Source organism: Callorhinus ursinus, unplaced genomic scaffold (genome assembly GCF_003265705.2).
Source record: "Callorhinus ursinus isolate GAN/ISIS: 27379988/994484 unplaced genomic scaffold, GSC_fseal_2.0 scaffold12, whole genome shotgun sequence".
Classification (NCBI taxonomy): domain Eukaryota; kingdom Metazoa; phylum Chordata; class Mammalia; order Carnivora; family Otariidae; genus Callorhinus; species Callorhinus ursinus.
In genome coordinates this window covers 25,115,770-25,140,875 of record NW_027397074.1, presented here as the reverse complement: position 1 = coordinate 25,140,875, position 25,106 = coordinate 25,115,770, and the positions used below count along the sequence as shown (strand labels likewise).

Below are 25,106 nucleotides of genomic sequence, written 5' to 3'. Positions count from 1 at the left end.
CCTTTTTTTACAAAATGTATTTCTTAAATAAGACTTGAAAGTCGGAATTACTCCTTGATCCATCAGCTGCAGAATGGATGCTGTGTTAGCAGCCATGAAAACAACATAATCAAGTTGTCCTTCTCCACCAAGAGCTCTTGGGTGACCAGGTGCACTGTTAATATTTTGAAAACGATCTTTTTTTTTTTTTTCCTGAGCAGTAAGTCTCAACAGAAGGTTTAAAATATTCAGTAAACCATATTGTGGACAGATGTGCTATCATCAGGCTTTGTTGTTCTCTTTATAGAACATAAGCCAAGTAGATTTAGCATAATTCTCAAGGGCCCAGTATTTTTGAACTGGTAAATGAGCACTGGCTTCAACTTAAAGTCACCAGCTGCATCAGCCCCTAACAGGACGATCATCCTGTCCTTTGAAGCTTTGAAGGCAGCCACTGACTTCTCTCCAGCTATGAAAGTCCTAGATGGCATCTTCTTCCAATATAAAGTTGTCTCATCTATGCTGAAAGTCTGTTGTTTAGTGTAGTCACCTTCATTTACTCTCTGAGCTAGATCTTCTGGACACCTTGCTGCAGCTTCATCAGCACCTGCTGTTCACCTTGTACTTTTATGTTATGGAGAGGATGTCCTTCCTCATGAACTAAACTCTGCTAGCTTCAAACCTTCTGCAGCTTCTTCACCTCTCCCAGCCTTCATAAAATTGAAGAGAGTGAGGGCCTTGTTCCGGATCACGCTTTGGTTTAAGGGAAAGTTATGGCTGGTTTCATCTGCCCAGACCACTAAAACATTCTCCTTATCAACAATAAGGCTGTTCTGCTTTCTTATCCTTCTTGAGTTCACCGGAGTATCACTTTTCATTTCCTTCAAGAATTTTTCCTTTGCATTCACAATTTTGCTAACTGTTCAGTTCAAGAGGCCTAACTTTTGGCCTGTGTTGGCTTTCGACATGCCTTCCTCACTCAGCTTAATCACTTCTAGCTTTTAATTTAAAGTGAGAGATGTGTGACTCTTCCTTTCACTTGACCACCTAGAGGACATTGTAGGGTTATTAGCTGGTCTTATTTCAATACTGTTGTGTCTCAGGGAATAGGGAGGCCTGAGGGGAGGGAAAGAGACAGGGAAACGCTCTTGGAATAATCAAAACACATACAACCTTTGTGATTAAGTTTGCTGTCTTAAATGGATGCGGTTCATGGTGCCCTAAAACAATGACCATCGTAACATCAAAGATCACTGATCAGAGATCACCATAAGAAATACAATAATAATGAAAAGGCCTGAAATATTGTGAGAGTTACCAAAATGTGACACAGAGACAGGAAGTGAGCAAATGCTGTTGGAAAAATGGCACAGATAGACTTGACTAACACAGCGTGGCCACGAACCTTCAGTCTGTAAAAAAGCAGTATCTGGGAAGCCTAATAGTGAAGCACAAGGAAACAAGGTATGCTTGTATGCACGAGGGATCTCCAAGGAGAGGCACACACATGGTGTAGAACACTTTCCAATCTCATTTGACCACAGAAGTCTTTCCTCAAGAAGCATGGAGTTCACTCATGCTGTAGAAAACACATACTGGGAAATGAGGTACTTTTTGCTTCATTTACCTATTTTCTTAAAAATTCAATACTGATCCACTGAATCTTTAGCTGCAACACCAGTGACTAGCACTCCATATGGAAATGGAGAAACACAGTAGAGGCTACACAGAATTATGTGTGAGTGGTCTTCACACCCCTGGTGTTCTGGGGGTTGGTGGTGGGGCAGCTAGAGGAGACCAAGCAGACAAGGCTACCAGGCCAACACTTCTGCTTAAGCCAAACAGCTCTGCCTTGCCTTTTTACTTGTATTTGGATTATGCGTAAGAGTTTTGCGAGGGTTCTGTGGCTTAAAATTGGGGGGAAAACACTGCTTTATATGAGATATGATATAACTTCATGGGGTGCATAGATTAGGTCCTGATCAGACCAAAGTAAGAAGGAAGCCAAGAGCAGTAATACATTGTTTCTTCCTAAATCTTCTCATACTTCTCTTCAATTTCTCTTGGTCTTCCAACAGGGAGATATTGGGCAGAAAGGCTTGCCTGGCCCTCCTGGTGCCCCTGGCTATGGATTACAAGGAATTAAAGTAAGTGGATATGATCGCTTGCGTCACCTCTCAGTTCACCAGAATGATGAGAGAAGAGGTTGTGGATAATATCAAATGTGACTATTAGGAAATGAATTTAACATAAGCTTAGCAGTTAAAATTACCTCCCGTACTTAGAGACACAGTCCAGAAGTGTAAAAATTCTCTAAGTACATTAGCTTCGTGAACACCAGACATTACGTAAATTGCTCAGTGAGACATTGAATGGTTATGGTGGGTTTGTTGTCCTTGCTGGTCTCTGAGCCGAGTGGAAAATGTATGCCCAGCTGTGTGTTCTCTCCCTGTCTCTGTCTCCATCTCTCACCTTCCTTCCTCACCTGTATCTTCCATTCTTAGCCCAGGGTTTCCTAGTCTTAGCTCACAGTAGAACCGCCTGAGGAGCTTTATGAATAATACTGATGACTTGCCCCAGAAGAACTAGATCTGAATCACCGGTGCTAGTGCTTGAACACTGTGGGTATTCAATACTGGTAAAAGCCCCCAGGTGATTCTTCTGAGCATCTAGGATAAGAACTCTGGCTCTAGGCCCCGAGTCTGTGTTACTGGAATTCACAGCTACCTGTATTCTGCGCTCTTCCTGTCTCAACAGCAATAAGCCTATCCAGCAAGGTGGCCCAGGTCTTGGTAGACAAAATTTGACATCTAACGGTTGCCATGCAATTTCAAACAATTTCCTCTTCTACATCTCCTATGTTGATTTATTGATTTTTAATTTCTATTTTTTTACTGGCTCATTCTCATTCTATTTTCTCCCAAATAAAATTCTATTGTTTTTACCACGCATAAGCTTCGAAATGGAGTAATTCATCCCCTAGATAATACTGACTCTTAAAAAGTGGAAACATTCAAAATAAATTCTTTTTCAAATAGAATTTTTTAGGGCACCTGGGTGGCTCAGTTGGTTAAGCCTCTGCCTTCGGCTCAGGTCATGATCCCAGGGTCCTGGGATCGAGCCCTGCATCAGGCTCCCTGCGTAGTGGGGGGTCTGCTTTCCCCCCTCCTTCCTGCTTGCTTGTGTTGTCTCTTGCTATCTCTGCCTCTCTCAAATAAATAAATAAAATATTTTAAAAAAAGAAAAAAAGTTCTGTTCAAATAGAACTTCTTAGTAAGTAGGAGACAGTAAGAGCTTGAGATAATAATTGCAAAAATCCTGTGTTGAAAATAAACCACCTACTCCAGTGTAGAGAGTGACCTTAGTCAAGAGCAAAACTCATGGAAAATGGGTTAAATCTTTCCCTCTACCACACAGTTCTAGGGCTTCCACGGCTGGTCTTCTAAGCAACACTTGCTCATCTGTGGGGCTGAGGATCCAAAGGAAGGCCCAACAGTTAGCATGTTGCTGATGTACCAGCACTGGAAAATACAACAAAAAACTGCTTCCTTGTAAACAACATCGCTCTCATGCTTAGTCGTAAAATTCTACAGTTAAAAGATGGTAATGCTCTATTAGATGCCTTTGCATGAGTCTGTTTAGATAATGAACCCATGTTAGACCGTGGGTCTTTTCACCAGTAGGAGCTCAGCTCACAGGTGCTGGTAGTTCCTTATTGCACCCTCGTTAAATCCGGTGCCAACGTTGTCCTTTCTGTTATCAGGGGAAGGGGGGTGGAAACTTCCTTATTCCCCAAGGAGCATTGCAGGTTGCACTTAATCCTCACCAACTCTGACTGAGGTGCCCTGCCTCCCTCACCGCTTGTCCTTTTTTTATGCTCCCCCAAGGTATGCTATGTTCAAACTCCATCTTAAGGGAGACTCTTGTGTGAAGCCTACCACGACAGGGAAAGAACCAAAATGAAAACTGTCACATATCCATTGCTAGCAGAAATGAGATGAGCTTTTCTTCCAGTGAGAGCTGTGACCGGATCCTACTTGGCAGTGAGCTCTGACCAAGGCTGTCTCATAAAACCTCTCTTGACATATTGGATTGCCTGGCATCCTGTTGGCAGAGGGCAAGCCTATTTTGCTCAGGACTGCCACCTCATTTTCTTGACCCTGGGTTGTACCATCGCTGTAAAAGGGAGGGAACTGAAAAATCTAGTTGGTGGTGTTCCTCCGAGTCATTTTAAGATGAGTGAAATGTCATTTTATGTTCAATTGCTGACCTATTTCCCACCTCTTTCTAAAACCCATCTGAATTAGTAAAACACTTCTGTTGGTATGTCTGTTGGTAAGTCTTTGATGGAAGCCCTTGTTGCTGTTAACCTTTAACACTGGGGTCTGCTCTGTGCCCTGTCTCTCATGCTGTCCCAACCATGGGGAAAATAGGGCTTGGGCTACAATCACAGAAGTGATTTGTTCTAGCACTTGCCTAACTTTGTTGCTAGAATATTGTGTCTTCAGGCAGTCACTCATCAACCAACCTACCACCCACCCACCAATACTGGTTGAGCACCATCTATGTCAGGCAAATAACCTAAGTGCAATATAGTGAATGAAGAGACATGAATTTAGTCATGGCATTTATAGGCTATAAAATAACCACACTCTGAGCTCCAGAGAGTATGGAGGGGAGGCACATGGAATAAATTGGGCTTACAGTAGGCCAAAGTAATGAGTGTAGTCTTAATCCCAAGAGCAATTGAGAGTCGGGGAAGGATGACATGATCATCCTTCAGACAGGTATTAGAAAAGACTCACTCTGTCTACCATCTGTAGAATGGATGTGCATGACTACAAAGAATGTGGGTGCTGCCCTTCCCATTGCCCCCAACGTATTCTCCCGATTCTTCATGCAGAAGGGTGTGATCTTCTGTCAACCCTCTCTTTCCGCCTCTCCTGAAGCTCTGGGACCATACATGGGAAACATGAAAACATAATGGGCCCACTCCCCTTGGGTACCATGGCAGTCTCCTGCAGTTTCTCTGCAGTACCCCCTGTGACTCAGCAGGCTCTGCACTGCAGAGAAGCTCTGGCTCTTTCAGCGACTTTAGTGCTCTCAACTACAGATGTCTATTGATTGAATGGATGAATATGGGACTATGGCTCCTTGGCCTTGGCCTTTCAGGTTCATGGTGTAGGCCGGGAAGTTATTTGGTGCCACCATCTTGTCCCACTGTGAATACTAACCATTCCCCTAAATGTGGACTATAGATATACCAGTAATCTTCCAAGTGAAGTCAGGAGGGAGAAGCAATGGGGTGGGGTCTCTAGGGATTCCTTGCTCTGTCAACTAGCCCTTCCAGGGACCAGGAGGGATATAATGAGAGGGTGGGCCAGTTTCCATCTCTACATCTTTGTTGAAGTCAGTTCTGGTGTCCTGCTCAGCCCTGACATTCCTGTAGTATTTTTTCTCAGAGGATCAAGAGGTATTTATAAAAATAAGATTCCTGGTGGCACTCCTTGACTTTAGGAGTTTCTGAGGTAGATTTGTGGACTGGGCTTTACTATAACTCCTGCTATGCATAAACCCTTTATTCATTAAAAAATGTGCTTCCATGCCACTGGCTTCCATTCTACAATTAGGGCTGAACATGAATGATCCAACCCTGGCTGAAGGAACTGTCCCTGTAGTCAGGCTGGGCTAGCAGATGGGCTAGCGGATGGGCTATGGATGGGCTAATGGATATTTAGGCCAAGCCAGTGTGAAAAATAGCCACAGTGACATGCTGGGGGGAATCTGGTGAATGTTATCTGGCAGAAATCCCAGTATCTCCAAAGTGGCATAGATAGTGATGATTAGAGTGGTCACATGGTCTTAGAGCGAAAGGATTAACCTCTAAGACAACTGGGGCCCAGAAATGGAGGTAAAGTCAATGCAAATGACCTCTCCCTGCTATAACTGATCTTAAGACATGATGGAAAGAAAATGAGCTTTAGAGCCACACAGACCTGGCCTGAATCTTATGTAAGCTTGGATAAAGCCTTGAACCTCAGCTTCTTCATCTTTAAAACGGAGATAAGACAGATTATTTTACAAGGCACGATGAACATAAAATTGTACAAAGTGTCCAGTACACAGTACTGAGTACTCAGCCAGAGCTGGGGCTATGGAATTGACATATTTGAATCATGGCTCCCTGAGTACTATAACCTGGCCTCAGTTTTCATATCTGAGTAATGGGGATTATAATAGTACTATTACCTAAAGTTGTCATGAGGAATAAATGAAATTAAATGAGACATTTAACACAAGGCTTGGCACATGGTTACATATGCAGTAAATGTTTGTAGTTATTCACATTATTGTTCCTTCCTGCTTCCCTCCCTTTCCACTAGTCCTTCTTGTATTTTCTAAGGTGAAGGCCCAGAATTCTGGCATTCAAATGATTTAATGCTCTAAAACATAAAATACTGGTTACATGAGTTAGTGTAGGCCTGACTCTAGTACTAAATGAACACCAAAACGAATAATGGCTCACACACAACTGAGGTTTTTGCTCACTTAACAGGCCAATGTAAGTGTTCCTTTTTGGTGGGCAATTTTCTTTCATTTAGAATTTCAGAGAATTTCATCCTCCATTTATTCTTCCTCCTTGTGCTGGGCCTCTTTACCACTTATACCCAGCAAGCAGACAGGGAGAGTGTGAAAGAGGCACACCTGTTTCTCCCAAGTCTTGGTCGGGTGTTGACAACATGTCACCTCTGCCCCATTTTACTGGCTGGAACCAGCGTCGTGGAAAGGCAGTCCAGCTGTGTGCCCAGGAAGAACCAGAGGTTTGGTGAAGAGCTGGCATTAACGGAACACATAATTTAACCTGTTTCTAGGAAGGATGGCAAACTTAAAGTTATTTGTTGTTCTGAAGTCTATTGGTGCTTCCAGAAGCGAACAGAAGAGTGGTCTCCATGGCAATTTCCAGAATGCTTTGTCACTCACCTGAAAAACAGCGGGCCCCTGTTACCTGGGCTTACAAAGACTGTGTTCAGCTTCATCATTCCTTTTATCCTAACTTCAAAAGAAAACCTTAGAGCCTTGATATCTTCTTACTTATTTCATGCAGCATCAGGAGCACCAGAGGATGATTTAGAAATTTGTCTTGAGTAGACAGGCTGAGTTCCAGCCACAGAGCTGGAGGAGGCTTGGGGTTTTGCGGAACAAGGAAAGGACCAGGAAAAGCTCATTCCTGTCTGTGACAAAGCCAGAGTGAGAGGACAAGGGCCACCTGGAACCTGGTAGCAGAGCCGTGGTTTCCAAAGTCGGGAGAGATGGTGTCAGGGAGGCAGAGCTGATGTGAGGAATAAAGAGGAGCCAGCAATTAGGCTCACGTGAGGAATAACGGAAGGGTCAGTGTCTTAGGGGGTTACCCAGGATGCCAACAGCATCTGAGATTCAGCATGGGTGTGGTGGGGGGTGAGTTAGCCCAGCTTGCAGACCCAGCATGGGGACAGCCGGAAAGAAAATGGTTTCTCCCTCCAAAGCTCTCTGATCAGAAATTCGGGATACAACCCAGAACTTTGTAAGATTCTTGCTTCAATGTTTAGGGTAAATGTCATTTCTTAGGTACATTTCTGTTTGTTTCAGCTGCATCAGAGTAACTGTGGTTCTCTAAATGCCCAGCGCCATTTTAACTGCAGCAAGGACTTACACCATCTTCTGAGCTCCCTTCACCAGAAAGGCTAAAGCTTGAAAGAATGTGAGCATACCGTGGTGGAAGTCTCACATAGAACCTGGCAGCTTTCTGCTTGGCTCCTACCTATACCCGATCACTTTGAAAGTGTTTCCAGAATCCATTTGACTAGATTTTTGGTTAGAGTGGACCTATTACTGCATGGAAAATTGCCCCCGCTCGAAGGCCAAATAGAAAAGATTTGTTGAAATGAAATTGACTTAAGAGGGAAAAAATGAGACCTACTAAAAGTCAGGGGTAGATTCAATATACACCAAGTTGCAAATACCTGCAGAAAGGTATTGACGTCTAGTCTTCCAAACTCATATGTGTATGATGGTGTTAGTACTCCTAAAAGAGTAATACAGGGATGCCTGGATAGCTCAGTCGGTTAAGTGTCTGCCTTCGGCTCAGGTCATGATCCCAGGGTCCTGGGATCGAGCCCCACATTGGGCTCCCTACTGGGAGCCTGCTTCTCCCTCTGTCTGCTGCTCCCCGTGCTTGTGCTCTCTCTCTCTCCCCCTAACAAATAAATAAATAAAGTCCTTAAAAAATATATTTAAAAAAAAAAAGCTTTCAACTTCACTTTGGAAAAAAAAAAAGAGCAATATACACACACACACGTTTTAATATGATGACTTTCTGGTGTTTCAACTTAAAGTTTTCTTTCTCCTTCCTGACCACAAACAACAGCATCAAAACCAAAAAACAAACCAGCCTTGGTCATAATACAATCTCTACATTCAACCTGAACACACCTTAAAACTTAAACTGAAACAATAAGGAATATAATTAACAGCATAACATAGATTTTATGTGTGCTTGTGCCAGAAACCATCTTTGATTTAGCTCCTAGTATTTACCCGTATTGTAATTTTCAAACTCCCACAATGATTTCTCTACACAGAAAGGAGTCATCAGAACCACATGAGAGGTACCTTGAAATAGTTCAGAGTTTTGAGATTACATCTGCCAGATTGCCTCTGTCTGGGGAAGGCTGTGGCTCAAAATCTATCCTGGCCATCAAAATCCACAAAGCTAGTTTTCAGACATTGAAGGCATCCTTTTATACCTGTATTATGCCTTTATACCTTTTATTATTTTTGAAACCAAATTAAAAACAACTATATGGGCTACAAACCCAAACCAAAAGCAATGAGCCCACGGTATTCTTTACATGGTGGTATGGGTGAGGGAAAGTTTGCGTTCATTAACCCAGCTGGCTCTGACACTATTTACATTTCTCCTTTATTGCTTCATGCTTTCATTTTCCTCCTGGGCCAAGTGGTTTTCATTCCTTCAAGCCAGTTAGGGAAAAGGATGTTTTGTTTGTTTTATTTACTTTTTTATTTCTGAATATGAATCTGAGGATATGGTAGGGTATTTTCCTTTCTCAATTTCATGATTAAAATTTCCTGTGTAAATAGCCTATTCCCCAAAGCAGAGCTGGAATGGAGATTTTAGGATCTCAATTTAGTGAGCTTGAATCATTATTGCCAGTTTATCTTTATTCTCTGTTTACCATGAAGGAAGCCCTGTGCAATGGCCAGCAATGATCTCAGAAGTCCTCTTGACTTCCACCACACTCCTTATGCTGCCATGAACCCCAAAGGAAAAAATAATTTTTAGGTCGCTTTTTCCAAAGTAAATGATGTATCCTGCCCCAAGCTTTACTAGGGTTTCCCCAGTTCCAAAGAAAAATCAAAAGACTAAACACTTGGTAATAAAGGTAAGACAATGTCCAATGCCATGTTCTGATGCTGAATATTAAAAAAAAAAAGATTTTAATTATCATCAAATATTTGCAAATTATGTGAATGATTTCATTTGAGCAGTTATATACTAAAAGTACTCATGTTATCATAGTACATCATTTATAATTAGGGCAAACATGCTGCCATTTTAAATTGTTCCAACTTTTTCCTTCTCCATTTGTCTTCCTCCCCCTCCCTCTCTCTCCTTTCCTACTCAGCCATTCATATCTATTTAATATATAAAGATGTAAATGTTATCTATCTATTCCTTTTCATTCTTGTAACAGATACTGTCCATATAAAACCAAGTTGAATGAGGGACATGGATAAATTAACACTTTGCTGCTACCATCTTTTTAGCACATGAATTTCACTGCTGGACATTTATAAAAGGTATTTTATCTTTTTCCCGCCCATCAATGCTTGGTTAGAAGTAAATTACTAGTATATATTTTTCTCCTTTCAGCAAAGAGGTAACTTTATTCTTCAGGGCTTTGAGCTCAGGGAGAGAACTAGGGCCCTATTACATTCTTTATATTCCATGTGTTCGGGATGCCTGGGTGGCTCAGTTGGTTAAGTGTCTGCCTTCGGCTCAGGTCAAGATCCCAGGCTCCTGGGATCGAGTCCCGCATCAGGCTCCTTGCTCAGTGGGGAGCCTGTTCCCCCTCTGCCTGCCACTCCCCCGGCTTGTGCTCTTTTTTCTTGATAATCTGAATTTTTTAAAAGAGAGAGGTATTAAAAAACATTTCTTTCCCCCTGAGTGCAGTTCTGTCAGAAGCTGGGGACTGGATTTAGTGACCTTCTGAAATCGGCGGCCAGGCCTATGACTAGGAATTCCAGCAGGCTCTGGGCTGGTAAGGGTGGCTGCAGGGGTGAGGCTGTAATAACCACTCTGCCCCGCACACACTCAAAGGCTGCTGGAGTCCCTTCCGGCTTGGTTGGTGGAAGGACACACTCTTTAGTACTGCAAACCTCTGTGACCAGTCACTGAGGGCCAACCAGTATGTAATCGAAACTCCCTCTGTGCTTTTACAAACATGTTAAGGATTTTACAATTACTGGCTTTTTACTATCAACAATTTTGTTTATCTAGTTGCAGATAGGACTATCTCATTTTTTTTTTCTGCTTAAAATATATTTTACTCTTTTTTTTAATAATTTTTTGTTATGTTAATCACCATACATTACATCATTAGTTTTTGATGTGTTCCATGATTCATTGTTTGTGCATAACACCCAGTGCTCCATGCAGAATGTGCCCTCTTTAATACCCATCACCAGGCTAACCCATCCCCCCAACCCCCTCCCCTCTAGAACCCTCAGTTTGTTTTTCAGAGTCCATTGTCTCTCATGGTTCGTCTCCTCCTCCGAGTTATTCCGCTTCATTCTTCCCCTCCTGCTATCTTCTTCTTTTTTTTTTTCTTAACATATATTGCATTATTTGTTTCAGAAGTACAGATCCGTGATTCATCAGTCTTGCACAATTCACAGCGCTCACCATAGCACATACCCTCCCCAATGTCTATCACCCAGCCACCCCATCCCTCCCACCCCCCACCACTCCACTCCAGCAACCCTCAGTTTGTTTCCTGAGATTAAGAATTCCTCATATCAGTGAGGTCATATGATACATGTCTTTCTCTGATTGACTTATTTCACTCAGCATAACACCCTCCAGTTCCATCCACGTCGTTGCAAATGGCAAGATCTCATTCGTTTTGATGGCTGTATACTATTCCATTGTGTATATATACCACCTCTTCTTTATCCATTCATCTGTCGATGGACATCTTGGCTCTTTCCACAGTTTAGCTATTGTGGACATTGCTGCTATAAACATTGGGGTGCACGTACCCCTTCAGATCCCTACATTTGTATCTTTGTGGTAAATACCCAGTAGTGCAATTGCTGGATCGTATGGTAGCTCTATTTTCAACTGTTTGAGGAACCTCCATACTGTTTTCCAGAGGGGTTGCACCAGCTTGCATTCCCACCAACAGTGTAGGAGGGTTCCCCTTTCTCCACATCCCCGCCAACATCTGTCGTTTCCTGACTTGTTAATTTTAGCCATTCTGACGGGTGTAAGGTGGTATCTCATGGAGGTTTTGATTTGGATTTCCCTGATGCCGAGCGATGTTGAGCACTTTTTCATGTGTCTGTTGGCCATTTGGATGTCTTCTTTGGAAAAATGTGTGTTCATGTCTTCTGCCCATTTCTTGATTGGATTATTTGTTCTTTGGGTGTTGAGTTTGATAAGTTCTTTATAGATTTTGGATACTAGCCCTTTATCTGATATGTCATTTGCAAATATTTTCTCCCATTCTGTCAGTTGTCTTTTGGTTTTGTGGACTGTTTCTTTTGCTGTGCAAAAGCTTTTGATCTTGATGAAATCCCAATAGTTCATTTTTGCCCTGGCTTCCCTTGCCTTTGGCGATGTTTCTAAGAAGACGTTGCTGTGGCTGAGGTGGAAGAGGTTGCTGCCTGTGTTCTCCTTTAGGATTTTGATGGACTCCTGTCTCACGTTTAGGTCTTTCAACCATTTGGAGTCTATTTTTGTGTGTGGTGTAAGGAAATGGTCCAGTTTCATTCTTCTGCATGTGGCTGTCCAATTTTCCCAACACCATTTGTTGAAGAGACTGTCTTTTTTCCATTGGACATTCTTTCCTGCTTTGTCAAAGATTAGTTGACCATAGAGTTGAGGGTCCATTTCTGGGCTCTCGATTCTGTTCCATTGATCTAGGTGTCTGTCTTTGTACCAGTACCATACTGTCTTGATGATGACAGCTTTGTAATAGAGCTGGAAGTCCGGAATTGTGATGCCGCCAGCTTTGCTTTTCTTTTTCAACATTCCTCTGGCTATTCGGGGTCTTTTCTGGTTCCATACAAATTTTAGGATTATTTGTTCCATTTCTTTGAAAAAGGTGGATGGTATTTTGATGGGGATTGCATTGAATGTGTAGATTGCTCTAGGTAGCATTGACATCTTCACAATGTTTGTTCTTCCAATCCATGAGCAGGGAACGTTTTTCCATTTCTTTGTGTCTTCTTCAATTTCTTTCATGAGTACTTTATAGTTTTCTGAGTACAGATCCTTTGCCTCTTTGGTTAAATTTATTCCTAGGTATCTTATGGTTTTGGGTGCAATTGTAAATGGGATCGACTCCTTGATTTGTCTCTCTTCTGTCTTGTTGTTGGTGTATAGGAATGCCACTGATTTCTGTGCATTGATTTTATAGCCTGGCACTTGACTGAATTCCTGTATGAGTTCTAGCAGTTTTGGGGTGGAGTCTTTTGGGTTTTCCACATACAGTATCCTATCATCTGCAAAGAGTGAGAGTTTGATTTGGATGCCTTTGATTTCTTTTTGTTGTCTGATTGCTGTGGCTAGGACTTCTAATACTATGTTGAATAGCAGTGGTGAGAGTGGACATCCCTGCTGCGTTCCTGGCCTTAGGGGAAAAGCTGTCAGCTTTTCCCCATTGAGAATGATATTCGCTGTAGGTTTTTCATAGATGGCTTTGATGATATTGAGGTATGTACCCTCTATCCCTATAATCTGAAGAGTTTTGATCAAGAAAGGACGCTGTACTTTGTCAAATGCTTTTTCTGCATCTATTGAGAGGATCATATGATTCTTGTTCTTTCTTTTGTTAATGTATTGTATCATGTTGATTGATTTGTGGATGTTGAACCAGCCTTGCAGCCCAGGGATAAATCCCACTTGGTCATGGTGAATAATCCTTTTAATGTAATGTTGGATCCTATTGGCTAGTATTTTGGTGAGAATTTTTGCATCCATGTTCATCAAGGATATTGGTCTGTAATTCTCCTTTTTGATGGGGTCTTTGTCTGGTTTTGGGATCAGGGTAATGGTGGCCTCATAAAATGAGTTTGGAAGTTTTCCTTCCATTTCTATTTTTTGGAACAGTTTCAGGAGAATAGGTATTAATTCTTCTTTAAATGTTTGGTAGAATTCCCCTGGGAAGCCATCTGGCCCTGGGCTTTTGTTTGTTGGGAGAATTTTGATGACTGCTTCAATTTCCTTAGTGGCTATAGGTCTGTTCAGGTTTTCTATGTCTTCCTGGTTCAATTTTGGTAGTTGATACATCTCTAGGAATGCACCCATTTCTTCCAGGTTATCTAATTTGCTGGCATAGAGTTGCTCATAATATGTTCTTATAATTGTTTGTATGTCTTTGGTGTTGGTTGTGATCTCTCCTCTTTCATTCATGATTTTGTTGATTTGGGTCATTTCTCTTTTCTTTTTGATAAGTCTGGCCAGGGGTTTATCAATCTTGGTAATTCTTTCAAAGAACCAGCTCCTAGTTTCGTTGATCTGTTCTACTGTTCTTTGGTTTCTAGTTCATTGATTTCTGCCCTGATCTTCATCATTTCTCTTCTCCTGCTGGGTTTAGGCTTTATTTGCTGTTTTTTCTCTAGCTCCTTTAGGTGTAGGGTTAGGTTGTGTATTTGAGACCTTTCTTGTTTCTTGAGAAAGGCTTGTATTGCTATATACTTTCCTCTCAGGACTGCCTTTGCTGTATCCCAAAGATTTTGGACAGTTGTGTTTTCATTTTCATTGGTTTCCATGAATTTTTTAAATTCTTCTTTAATTTCCTGGTTGACCCATTCATTCATTAGTAGGATCCTCTTTAGCCTGCATGTATTTGAGTTCTTTCCGACTTTCCTCTTGTGATTGAGTTCTAGTTTCAAAGCATGGTGGTCTGAAAATATGCAGGGAATAATCCCAATCTTTTGGTACCGGTTGAGACCTGATTTGAGACCTAGGATGTGATCAATTCTGGAGCATGTTCCATGGGCACTAGAGAAGAATGTGTATTCCGCTGCTTTGGGATGGAATGTTCTGAATATGTCTGTAAAGTCCATTTGGTCCAGTGTGTCATTTAAAGTCTTTATTTCCTTGTTGATCTTTTGCTTAGATGATCTGTCCATTTCAGTGAGGGGGGTGTTAAAGTCCCCCACTATTATTGTATTGTTGTCAATGTGTTTCTTTGCTTTTGTTATTAATTGCCTTATATAATTGGCTGCTCCCATGTTAGGGGCATAGATATTTACAATTGTTAGATCTTCTTGTTGCATAGACCCTTTAAGTAGGATATAGTGTCCTTCTTCATCTCTTATTACAGTCTTTGTTTTAAAATCTAATTTGTCTGATAGAAGGATTGCCACCCCAGCTTTCTTTTGGTGTCCATTAGCATGGTAAATGGTTTTCCACCCCCTCACTTTCAATCCGGGGGTGTCTTTGGGTCTAAAATGAGTGTCTTGCAGACAGCATATAGATGGGTCTTGTTTTTTAATCCAATCTGATAGCCTGTGTCTTTTGATTGGGGCATTTAGCCCATTTACATTCAGGGTAACTATTGAAAGGTATGAATTTAGTGCCATTGTATTGCCTATAAGGTGACTGTTACTGTATATTGTCTGTGTTCCTTTCTGATCTATGCTGCTTTTAGGCTCTCTGTTTGCTTAGAGGACCTCTTTCAATATTTCTTGTAGGGCTGGTTTTGTGTTTGCAAATTCCTTTAGTTTTTGTTTGTCCTGGAAGCTTTTTATCTCTCCTTCTATTTTCAATGATAGCCTAGCTGGATATAGTATTCTTGGCTGCATATTTTTCTCGTTTAGTGCTCTGAAGATCTCATGCCAGTCCTTTCTGGCCTGCCAGGTTTCTGTGGATACGTCTGTTGCCAATCTAATGTTTCTACCATTGTAGGTTACATATCTCTTCTCCCAAGCTGCTTTCAGGATTTTCTCTTTGTCTCTGAGACTCGTAAGTTTTACTATTAGACGTCGGGGTGTTGACCTATTTTTATTCATTTTGAGAGGGGTTCTCTGTGCCTCCTGGATTTTGATGCCTGTTTCCTTCCCCACATTAGGGAAGTTCTCTGCTATTATTTGCTCCATTATGCCTTCTGCCCCTCTCTCTCTTTCTTCTTCTTCTGGGATCCCAATTATTCTAATGTTGTTTCATCTTATCGTATCACTTATCTCTCAAATTCTGCCCTCGTGATCCTGTAGTTGTTTCTCTCTCTTTTTCCCCGCCTCTTTATTTTCCATCATTTGGTCTTCTATATCACTGATTCTTTCTTCTGCCTCATTTATCCTAGCAGTTAGTGCCCCCATTTTTGATTGCACCTCATTAATAGCCTTTTTGATTTCAACTTGGTTAGATTTTAGTTCTTTTATTTCTCCAGAAAGGGTTTCTCTAATAACTTCCACGCTTTTTTCAAGCCCAGCTAGTATCTTTAAAGTCATGATTCTGAACTCTAGGTCCGACATCATACTAATGTCAGTATTGAGTAGGTAGGTCCCTGGCAGACGGTACTACCTCTTGTCCTTTTTGCTTAGGTGATTTTTTTCGTCTCATTCCAGTCTGCAATGAGACTGGAATTTAAAAAAAAAAAGAAAGAAAATGGACAGATTTTCCTATGAGTTCATATTCGTAGAGATGACATTTCAGGAATACTAATACATTCATTATCCATTCCTATTCATCAGTGTAAGGGCAGTGAGCTTCTTTAGAAAACTATTTATTGGCATATGCAATTATGCCTTTGAATAGTGGCTCTTAAATTTCAAAGGAGAAAATAGATTTTTAATTTATTAGACTACTAGCCTTCTGAAAAGTCTCCAATTGGCTTCTGTTGGTTTTGAAAAGTGAAATCTGATAAGTCAATAGTTCCCATTGTAATTATTATGCCAATTTTAGAAAGAAATAAATCTTCCACACACCTCAGTCTGTCCTTTCTTCTTAAATTACCTTGCTGTGATTATTTTGTGAAGTCAACACATTTGCTGTGTTTTCCTGCTACACATATACTTAAATAATAGTGCACACACACTCTTTGCCAGGACTGTGAGATGAGTAATACTAACGTGGCGTACAAATAGGATCTGTTTTTGTTCTGCATATAAGGAAAATAAGTTTATACGTAAGTTTTAAAATCAGATGTTCTGGGGCATTTGGCTGGCTCAGTCATTAAGCATCTGCCTTCTGCTCAGGTCATGATCCAAGAGTCCTGGCATCGAGCCCCACATTGGGCTCCCTGCTCGGTGGGAGGCCTGCTTCTCCCTCCCCCTGCTTGTGTTTCCTCTCTACTGTCTCTCTGTGTCAAATAAATAAATAAAGTCTTAAAAAAATAAAAAATAAAATAAAATAAAATCAGATGTTTTTTCTGCTCAAAATTAAGGCTACTAACTCTAGTATTTAGTCCTAGCTAGTTATACAAAATTTTATTTTGGCATTTCATTCCATAAATATCTATTGAGCATATTTGAATATGCCAGGCTCTGTTCTAGGTGCTTGGAGTATATCATGTGCAAAAGAGACAAAGATTCTTGACTCATGGAAATTGCATTCTATTGGCAATAAACATAATAAATAAGTAAGTTATATAGTATGTTTGAAGATGAAACTGATAGAGAAAAGGAGAGCAGGGTAAGGGGGGTGTGATAAAGTTTTAAGTGGAATGAAATCATGAGAAGGTAACATTCGAACAAAGATTTGAAGGAGGTGAGGGAGGGGCTCTTCAGGATTTCTGAAGAAAGAGCATCCCAGGCAGAGGGAAGGGCCTGTGCAAAAGCCCTGTGGTTGCGGGAAGGTGCCAGGCAAGTTCAAAAGAAGAGTGAAGGGACCTATGTGGCTGGAGGTGAGGTCCGGAAGGTAACGACAGGAGGGCTAGAGTGGGGCCAACTCATGTCTAGCCAGGTAGGCCCTTGTAAAGACTTTGGCTCTTATTCAGAGTCTCATGGGGAGTCATTTCTGGGTTTTAACCAACACTGTGATTTGGTCTGACTTATTTTGTAAAAGAATGACTGTGACCGGTAGGCTGAGAATAGACTGTCTCAGGACCAAGACTGAACTAGGGAGGCTATTTAGGAATCCAGGCAATTACAAATGATATTTGAAAATCTAGGTTTTATAATCTAGTTCACATAAATTTAACTACCTCGGAAAGAATTTATAACTAGTTGCCTGTATCTGAAAGTAGAAACATGTGACAAGAAACATTCTGGCAAAATTGATGCCAGACACATAAATCAGGTTGCATATCTACCAACTGAGTTTAAGCTACTGAATCATACTGAACTGTATTTTATATATGGACTGTGTGCAAATATAAAGAATCCTAAACCTAGAGACATGATTTCATTACACTTTTGGGGAAAACAAAGGTGGGATTTTCCTCTTGCCTTTTGCCTTTCTCCCTTCCCTCTTTTTCTCTCTCCTGTCTATGAAAACCATATGCTGAAAACATGATCAGTGAAATTATGAGGTTTAGGACATGGATGTGACAGAAGTACCACTTGTTGTCTGACTTCCCTGCCAAAGTCCAGTGAAAGAGGGTTCTGTCTTCTATTGCCATCAGAAAACATTCTAGAATATACTTCTTAACAAACAAAACCCTCATCCATAGTAAAGATGTGGATGTGACTATATTTTCCAAAATCTGTTCTATAATTTTGTTATTTTTTAAAAGATTTCATTTATTTGAGAGAGAGCGAGAGAGAGAGAGAGAGAGAGAGAGCACAAGCAGAGGGAGGGGCAGAGAGAAGCAGACTCCCAATGAGCAGGAAGCCCGATGCAGGGCTTAATTCAGGACCCTGGGATCATGACCTGAGCCAAAGGCAGACACTTAACCGACTGAGCCACCCACACACCCCGTTCTATAATTTTAAAAACCTTCATACATTTATATATCAAGAAAATAAATCTAAAGAGTTTTTAACGTATACCCAAAGAGATAGCTTCAAAATTAGCAAGACTCCATATGATCTGGGCATCCAATCTTAAGTCTTCTCAACCCCTCAGCTCTGAAAGTCTTTCAGTTCCCATGTACCCTGGCCCCAGTGCTTCCGTGTACGCTCTCCCTCTTCTTGGAAAGATCCCTTTCACTCCCTACTGAAACAGGCTCACTCTTTTTTTCTTTTTTATGTTGAAGGGATACAGTATAATGACTTTACTTACATACAGGATTACTGCAATTACTATAGTGAAAATCCATCGTCTCATATAGATAAAAAATATAAAGTAAATGAAAAAGACAAAAGATTTTTCCTTGTGATGAGAACTCTTGGGATTTACTCTCTTAACACCTTTCAAATATATCATAAAGCAGTATTAACTGTGATCATGTTGTATATTATATCCTTAATACTTGTTTATCTTACAACTGGACATTTATACCTTTTGACCACATTTATTCAATCTCCCTACCTTCACTCCTTGCCTCTGGTAACCACAAATCTGGTTTCTTTTTCTATGAGTTTTTTTTTTTCTTCTATTTTTTTTAAGGTTCCATATAACATGAAAAAATGCAGTATTTGTTTTTCTCTTTCTGACTTATTTCACTTAGCATAATGCCCTCAAAATCCATCACTGTTGTCACAAATGGCAGGATTTCCTTTTTTATGGCTGATTAATATTCCCACGTGTATAACGCAGTATCTTTATTCATTTATCAGTTGATGGGCATTCAGGTTTTCCATGTCTTGTCTGTAAAATATAATGCTTCCGTGGACATGGAGTGCAGATATCTCTTTGACATTTTGTTTTCTATGGATATCTTCCTAGAAGTGAAATTTCTGGATCATATAGTTCTATTTTTTAATTTTTTAAGGAAACTCCATACTGCTTTTCACAGCAGCTGTACCAACTTGCAATCCCACCAACAGTGGATGAGGAGTCTCTTTTCTCCAGCTCCTTGCCAGGATTTGTTATCTCTTGTCTTTCTGATGATAGCTATTCTCACTAATGTGAGGTCATATCTTATTGTGGTTTTAATTTGCATTTCCCTGATGAGCACTCAGTGATATATAGAATTGTTGAATCACTATATCATACAACTGAAACTAATAGAACATTATATGTTAACTATACTGGAATTAAAATTAAGAACTGAATAAAAAAATTACCATTGACTAAACAATAGTAAAAAAATAAATCTGAAAATGTATCAATTTTCAGAGGAAAAGAAATGATCAACAAGATGAAAGGACAGCCTACAGAACTGAAAAAAATTGCAAACCGTACATCTGATAAGTGGTTAATGTCATAAATATAGAAAGAATTTATACAATTCAATAACAAAGAAAAATCTAAATAATGGAATTAAACAGTAAGCAAAAGTCCTGAATGGACATTTTCCCAAAGAACATATATGAATAGCTAGCAAGTAGAGGAAAAGGTGCTGGACGTTACTAACCATCAGGGAAACAGGCTCACTCTTACTCCTATGCCAAGGCTCATATTAGATAGCACTTCTTCCAGAAGCCTTCCCTTACACACCCAAATGAGCTCATTCCTTCTGAGCCAGAGAACACATGTATTTATAATTTCCCACTTCCAATTGCATGAGATAATGACATTGCAACCAGCCCTGACAAGAAGCAGCAAAATGTCCTCAAGGTTAACTCTATTTACTTTGTTGATGAAATCATAAACTGGAAGTAAATCCTAATAATGGAAGCCAATGTGGAAAACACACAGTTCCTCAAAGGAACCAGCTGTATTGATGGTAGATTCTGAAGTATGAATGAAAGGAACAGAGGACTCAGGGCAACACGTCTCCCACTGGGAGAATCTCTTTACCACCTGTTTTTGCTTATTTTGTCAAAAACACTTTCTTTTGGGCCATGTCCTTTGTCCTTCTTCACTCTGCATTCCTAGCCCTTGACATTCCATTCTCCATGTTAAAAAGTGGGGTAGGAGGCATCTGGGTGGCTCAGTCGGTTAAGCAGCTGACTCTTGATTTTGGCTCAGGTCATGATCTCGGGTGCTGGTATCCAGCCCCCGCTTTGGACTCCATGCTCAGTGGGATGTCTGCTTGAGGTTTCTGTCCCTCTCCCCACCCCCACTCCCGCTTGTGCACTCTCTCTTTCTCTCCAAAATAAATAAATAAATCTATTTTAAGAAAGTGGGATAGAAGCTTAGGCAGTGGGTAGGAGGAATTGGGGGTTTTTAATTAGGGATTTAGAATAAGAATCCAGGCCTGGCATACTCAAGGAGCATCAGTGACAGGATGACCAGACTGCAGTGAGTCATGAATGAGATAAGAAGCCATCAGAGGCTTTGCTTGGAGGAGCAACCGGATATAAATCATGTTTTAAAAGGATGGCTCCATTAGCATGTGGCAAATAGACTGTGGGGGTACAAAGACAAAGAGTTGAGATGGGAATATATTGCCAAAATGCAGGCAGAGGACTGGTGGTGGTTTAGCCGAGAGTGGTAATGGTAGAAATGGGAAAGGGTTGTTGGTTTCTTGGCTGGATGTAGGGTGTAAGATAAAGGAGTTAAGGATGACTAAGATTTTTGACCTGAGCAACTGGAAGGATAGGGTTGCCATTTTCTGAGCTGGAAGAGACTGTAGGAAAATGGGGATGGGTAAGTATGGAGGAAATCAATTCACAAAATCTGAAATTTAAATTTGGACATATAAAGCTAAATCTTCTGTGGGGTTGTTAAATAGGTATCTGGGGATAGAAATCTAGAGTTCAGAGGAGAGATCAACACAGGAGATAGAAATTTGGTTTAACAATCTATAGATAGTATTTAAAGTCTTGAGCGTAGATGGGAACATGTGGGAATGAATGTAGATAGAGAAGAGAAGAGATCCAAGGACTGGCCATGGGTCCTCCAGCACTTGGTGGTTTGTATGATGAAGGGGACACAACAAAGGAGACTGAGAAGTAGTAGGCAGAGAATCAAGAGGAAGTGGTTCCTGGAAAATAAGTGAAGAAGTATCTCAAGGAGGGCATGGCCATCTGGTTTCAATGCTGCTGATGGTTTGAGTGGTGAAAAGTGGTCATTAGATTGACAACATGGAAGTCACTGGTGACCTTGACAAGAGCCATGTGTACACACACACACACACCACGCACAGAGTAAAACATGGAAAAAATCTTAACAACTGATGAATTGGGGTGAAGGGAATATGGGATATCTTTGTATTATTATTGCAATTTTTCTCTAAGTTTGAAATTAAGATATAAAGCATAAAAAAGAGACAATGATGAGAAAAAAAATGAAGACAGAGCACATCGGCAAGATTTTTGGGAAAATGAGGTCCATGGAGATGGAGCAATAGAGTGGTATGTGTGATTAAAGAAGTTTCTTTTTAAAGAATTATTTATTTATTTGGGGGGGGCAGAGGGAGCAGGAGAGAGAAATTTAAGCAGACTCCGCTGACTCGGGGCTCAATCTCACAACCCTGAGATCATGACCTGAGCTGAAACCAAGAGTTGGACGCTTACTGACTGTGCCACCCAGGTTCCCTAAGGAAGTTTTTTGTAAAGATGGAAGAGATTGTATGTATGTATGTACATATATTGTATGCTAATGGAAAAGATCTCATGAACAGGGCAATATTCACGATGCCAAACAGAAAGCAGTGGTTAGAGGCATGCCTGTGATATTTTGAATTGTAAGGGGTTTCTACTAATTCCTCTCCCATCTCAAACAAGTATCTATTCTACAACATTCTAAAGGGCATCTGGCCATTCACACCCTGCTTGGACACTCCAGGGAGTGGAAGCTTTGTACCTCTCTTGTATATTTCCCAATGGCCTTGTAGCAAAATCAAGCTTTGTTGCTTTTTAAAAAGAAAATAATGCAGACTGTGTCAAATCCAAATACCTCATAATCACGCAAAGTTGGGAAAGTCTCCCACTTTTCCCTTCAGTCCTACCCTATAGAGACTGTCACTGTTTGCAGTTTGATGTGTAGCTTCCATATTTTTGACTAGTTGTGTAAACACACACATATACAGCACAACAGCCTTTAAAATCATTTTAAATGTAGTTTTCCCAACTTGCTTTCCCCCTCAGTTAATAGAGCATGAACAGCCCTTCAAATCAATACGTAAAGATTGACTATGCTTTTTTTTTTTTTGATTTATTTATTTGAGAGAGAGAATGAGATAGAGAGAGAGAGAGAGAGCACAAGAGGGGGGAGTCAAAGGGAGAAGCAGACTCCCTGCTGAGCAGGGAGCCCGACGCAGGACTCGATCCTGGGACTCCAGGATCATGACCTGAGCCGAAGGCAGTCGCCCAACCAACTGAGCCACTATGCTTTTTAACAGCTACATAGTACTTCATTTCGTGAATGTAACATAACTTTATATATTTCCCTTCCTTAGATAATGCTGCAGAGAACATTCTTGTATTTTCCCATACTTGTGCTAGTATTTCCATTTTGTTGTGTTTTGAAAGGCTTATTCATGGTATAATTGGTAGACTCCCTCTTCATGTTGAACTGAAATCTGTCCACCTGTGAATTTTTCTGTTGCTGCCACTCCTTTGATGTGGTTTTCTGCTTCACTGTGAGCATGAGTCTAGGCTTATAAAAATGTGTGAATACAATTTCATTATACATATATGTGTCTCTTTTCCTGGTAATCTTGAACTCACGTGTTTTCTTGCTTTATCCTTGAAGCAAGTATGATGCAATTAAAACTTGAGTTAACTTTGTTAATAACTGAATTACTTGGAAGGTGTGCTTTCATAGGAGACTGTGGTTTTGTGCATCTTTTCACATTGCTTCAGTTCTGTTTCTTGGCCTGGGAGATGCCCACCAAATCTGTGCGTTCTGTGGTAGAGCAAGGTCAATTTTATGTTGTCATTAAGTTGATTGTGAAGACAGTGTAGAGGAGTTTTCCGGGAAAAAAATCAAGAGAAATGTCTCCATATATGTATAAACTCTGTGCCTCTGAAACTGGTGTCTGAATCCTCAGGAATATTTCCTATCGTGTTAAGTTGGAAACAATGAGAAAGGAAAGCAGGGCATATAAATAAATGAGATGGAGAACTCCCTGTAAGAAGTAGGCTCTGTTGTACTTTTATTTTTTTTCAACTTTGAAAATTAATGTAATTTTCTTTATTTTATTTTAAAAATGTACTTGGATATCTTTATCATTTCCAGTTTTTGAAAACCAAATTCATTATTTTCAGCTATTGTTTTAATTTTTTATTGTGGTAAGAACACTTAACATGAGATCTACCTACTTAAAAAATTTTTAAGTATACAGTACGGTATTGCTAACTGTAGGCATTATGTTGTGCAGCCCATCTCTGGAACTTACTCCTCTTGCATAACTGAGACATTATATCCACTGAACGACATCTCATTTCCCCCTCTTCGCCCCCGGCAACTACCATTTGACCCTGCTTCTGTGACTGACTATTCGGTCATCTCGTATTGTGCAATCATGCAGTATTTGTCCTTCTGTGACCGGCTTATTTCACTTAGCACTCCCCCATTCACTGTGGCACTATTCACAATAGCCAAGATATGGGAACAACATAAATGCCCATCAAAGCACAAATGGATTAAGAAAATGTGGTGTAGCTGCCCAACAGAATATTATTCAGCCTCCCCCAAAGAAGGAAATCCTGCCGAATGCAACAACATGAATCCACCTGGAGGACATTAGGAGAAGTGAAATAAGCTTGCCCTACTTTTACTTGAAGAATTCATGGGTCTCTAAATATGACTTCTTTGGTCCCCAGAGCATAACCAGAAAGAGACACATGGAAGAGCTCATGTTGTGAATCTTCTTGTGAAAGACATTCTCTGAGAGGGTGATTAGTTGTTGGTCCTTTTTGTGCTTTTAATTCCTGGTAGAGGAAATCTGTTTCTAGAATGCCAACTGTCTCTCAGTAGCTAGCATCCTTTTGGCAGGTAATAAAACTAGGAGGACAATACAGAGGCATGGGTCCTATAATTCACATCTCAAACACAAGCATTTAAAAGCAGAATTTCCATTATGGCTTTTTGATGTCAGTGTCAACGGTGCCTCCAGAATTTCTCCATAGGAGGAGCAGCAATCAAAGAGCCAGGATGGCTGGGGGCCTGAGCCAGATGAGTGTTGGCATAGCACGCACTCAGCTTATGGTGGCTTGGGCATCCCCGGTGTGGCCACGGGAGACCATGGGATTAAGTGTGGGGGCCATTCGCCTTTCGGTCTGTTCTTTGGTGCACCACCCAAGTTAACAGTTGTCACCAAACCTACTGACTGGAAATACATTGGGCCCAAGGACAGACCTGGCTGAATGTCACATCTGTATCTTCTTTTTGATATAATTAAACATGTCACATATAGTCTAAATAAGTTTCCCTTCCCCCAGAATCATATGGTGATGATATAAAGTAAACATCATCTTTACCAGCCTTCACACCTAAAAAGTGTGACAGTCAAGACACATTCATTGTGACAGCTGGAGCTGTTACCTTCTGCTTATGCATAAAGCTGCCTACTGTACTTTTATTTTTTTAAGATTTTATTTACCCATTTGATGAGAGAGAGAGAGCACAACAGGGGGGAGAGTCAGAGGGGGAGGGAGAAGCAGGCTCTCCACTGAGCAGGGAGCCCCACGCAGGCTCATGGGATCATAACCTGAGCCGAAGGCAGACGCTTAACTGACTGAGCCACCCAGGCGCCCCCTTACTGTACTTTTCTGTTCATTTCAAGTATGTACCAGACTCTCACCATGCATTTCCACTTGATGTTTCTTTTTATTTTTTTTTTTAAAGATTTTACTTATTTATTTGAGAGAGAGAGCATGAGTGGTGGGGAGCGGCAGAGGGAGAGGGAGAAGCAGACTCCCTGCTGAGCAGGGAGCCCGACTCGGGGCTCGATCCCAGGACT

The 25,106-nt window shown here is 40.8% G+C and overlaps 1 protein-coding gene across 1 annotated transcript in view; it reads left to right on the top strand.

Annotated features, from left to right (window-relative positions):
- COL28A1 (collagen type XXVIII alpha 1 chain) overlaps positions 1–25,106 on the top strand; it is a 162,968-nt gene that overhangs the window by 99,753 nt on the left and 38,109 nt on the right. The window contains exon 27 of the mRNA XM_073898860.1: positions 2,058–2,126. Coding sequence (XP_073754961.1) covers positions 2,058–2,126 — 69 coding nt within the window. The remainder of the gene's footprint in view (positions 1–2,057; positions 2,127–25,106) is intronic.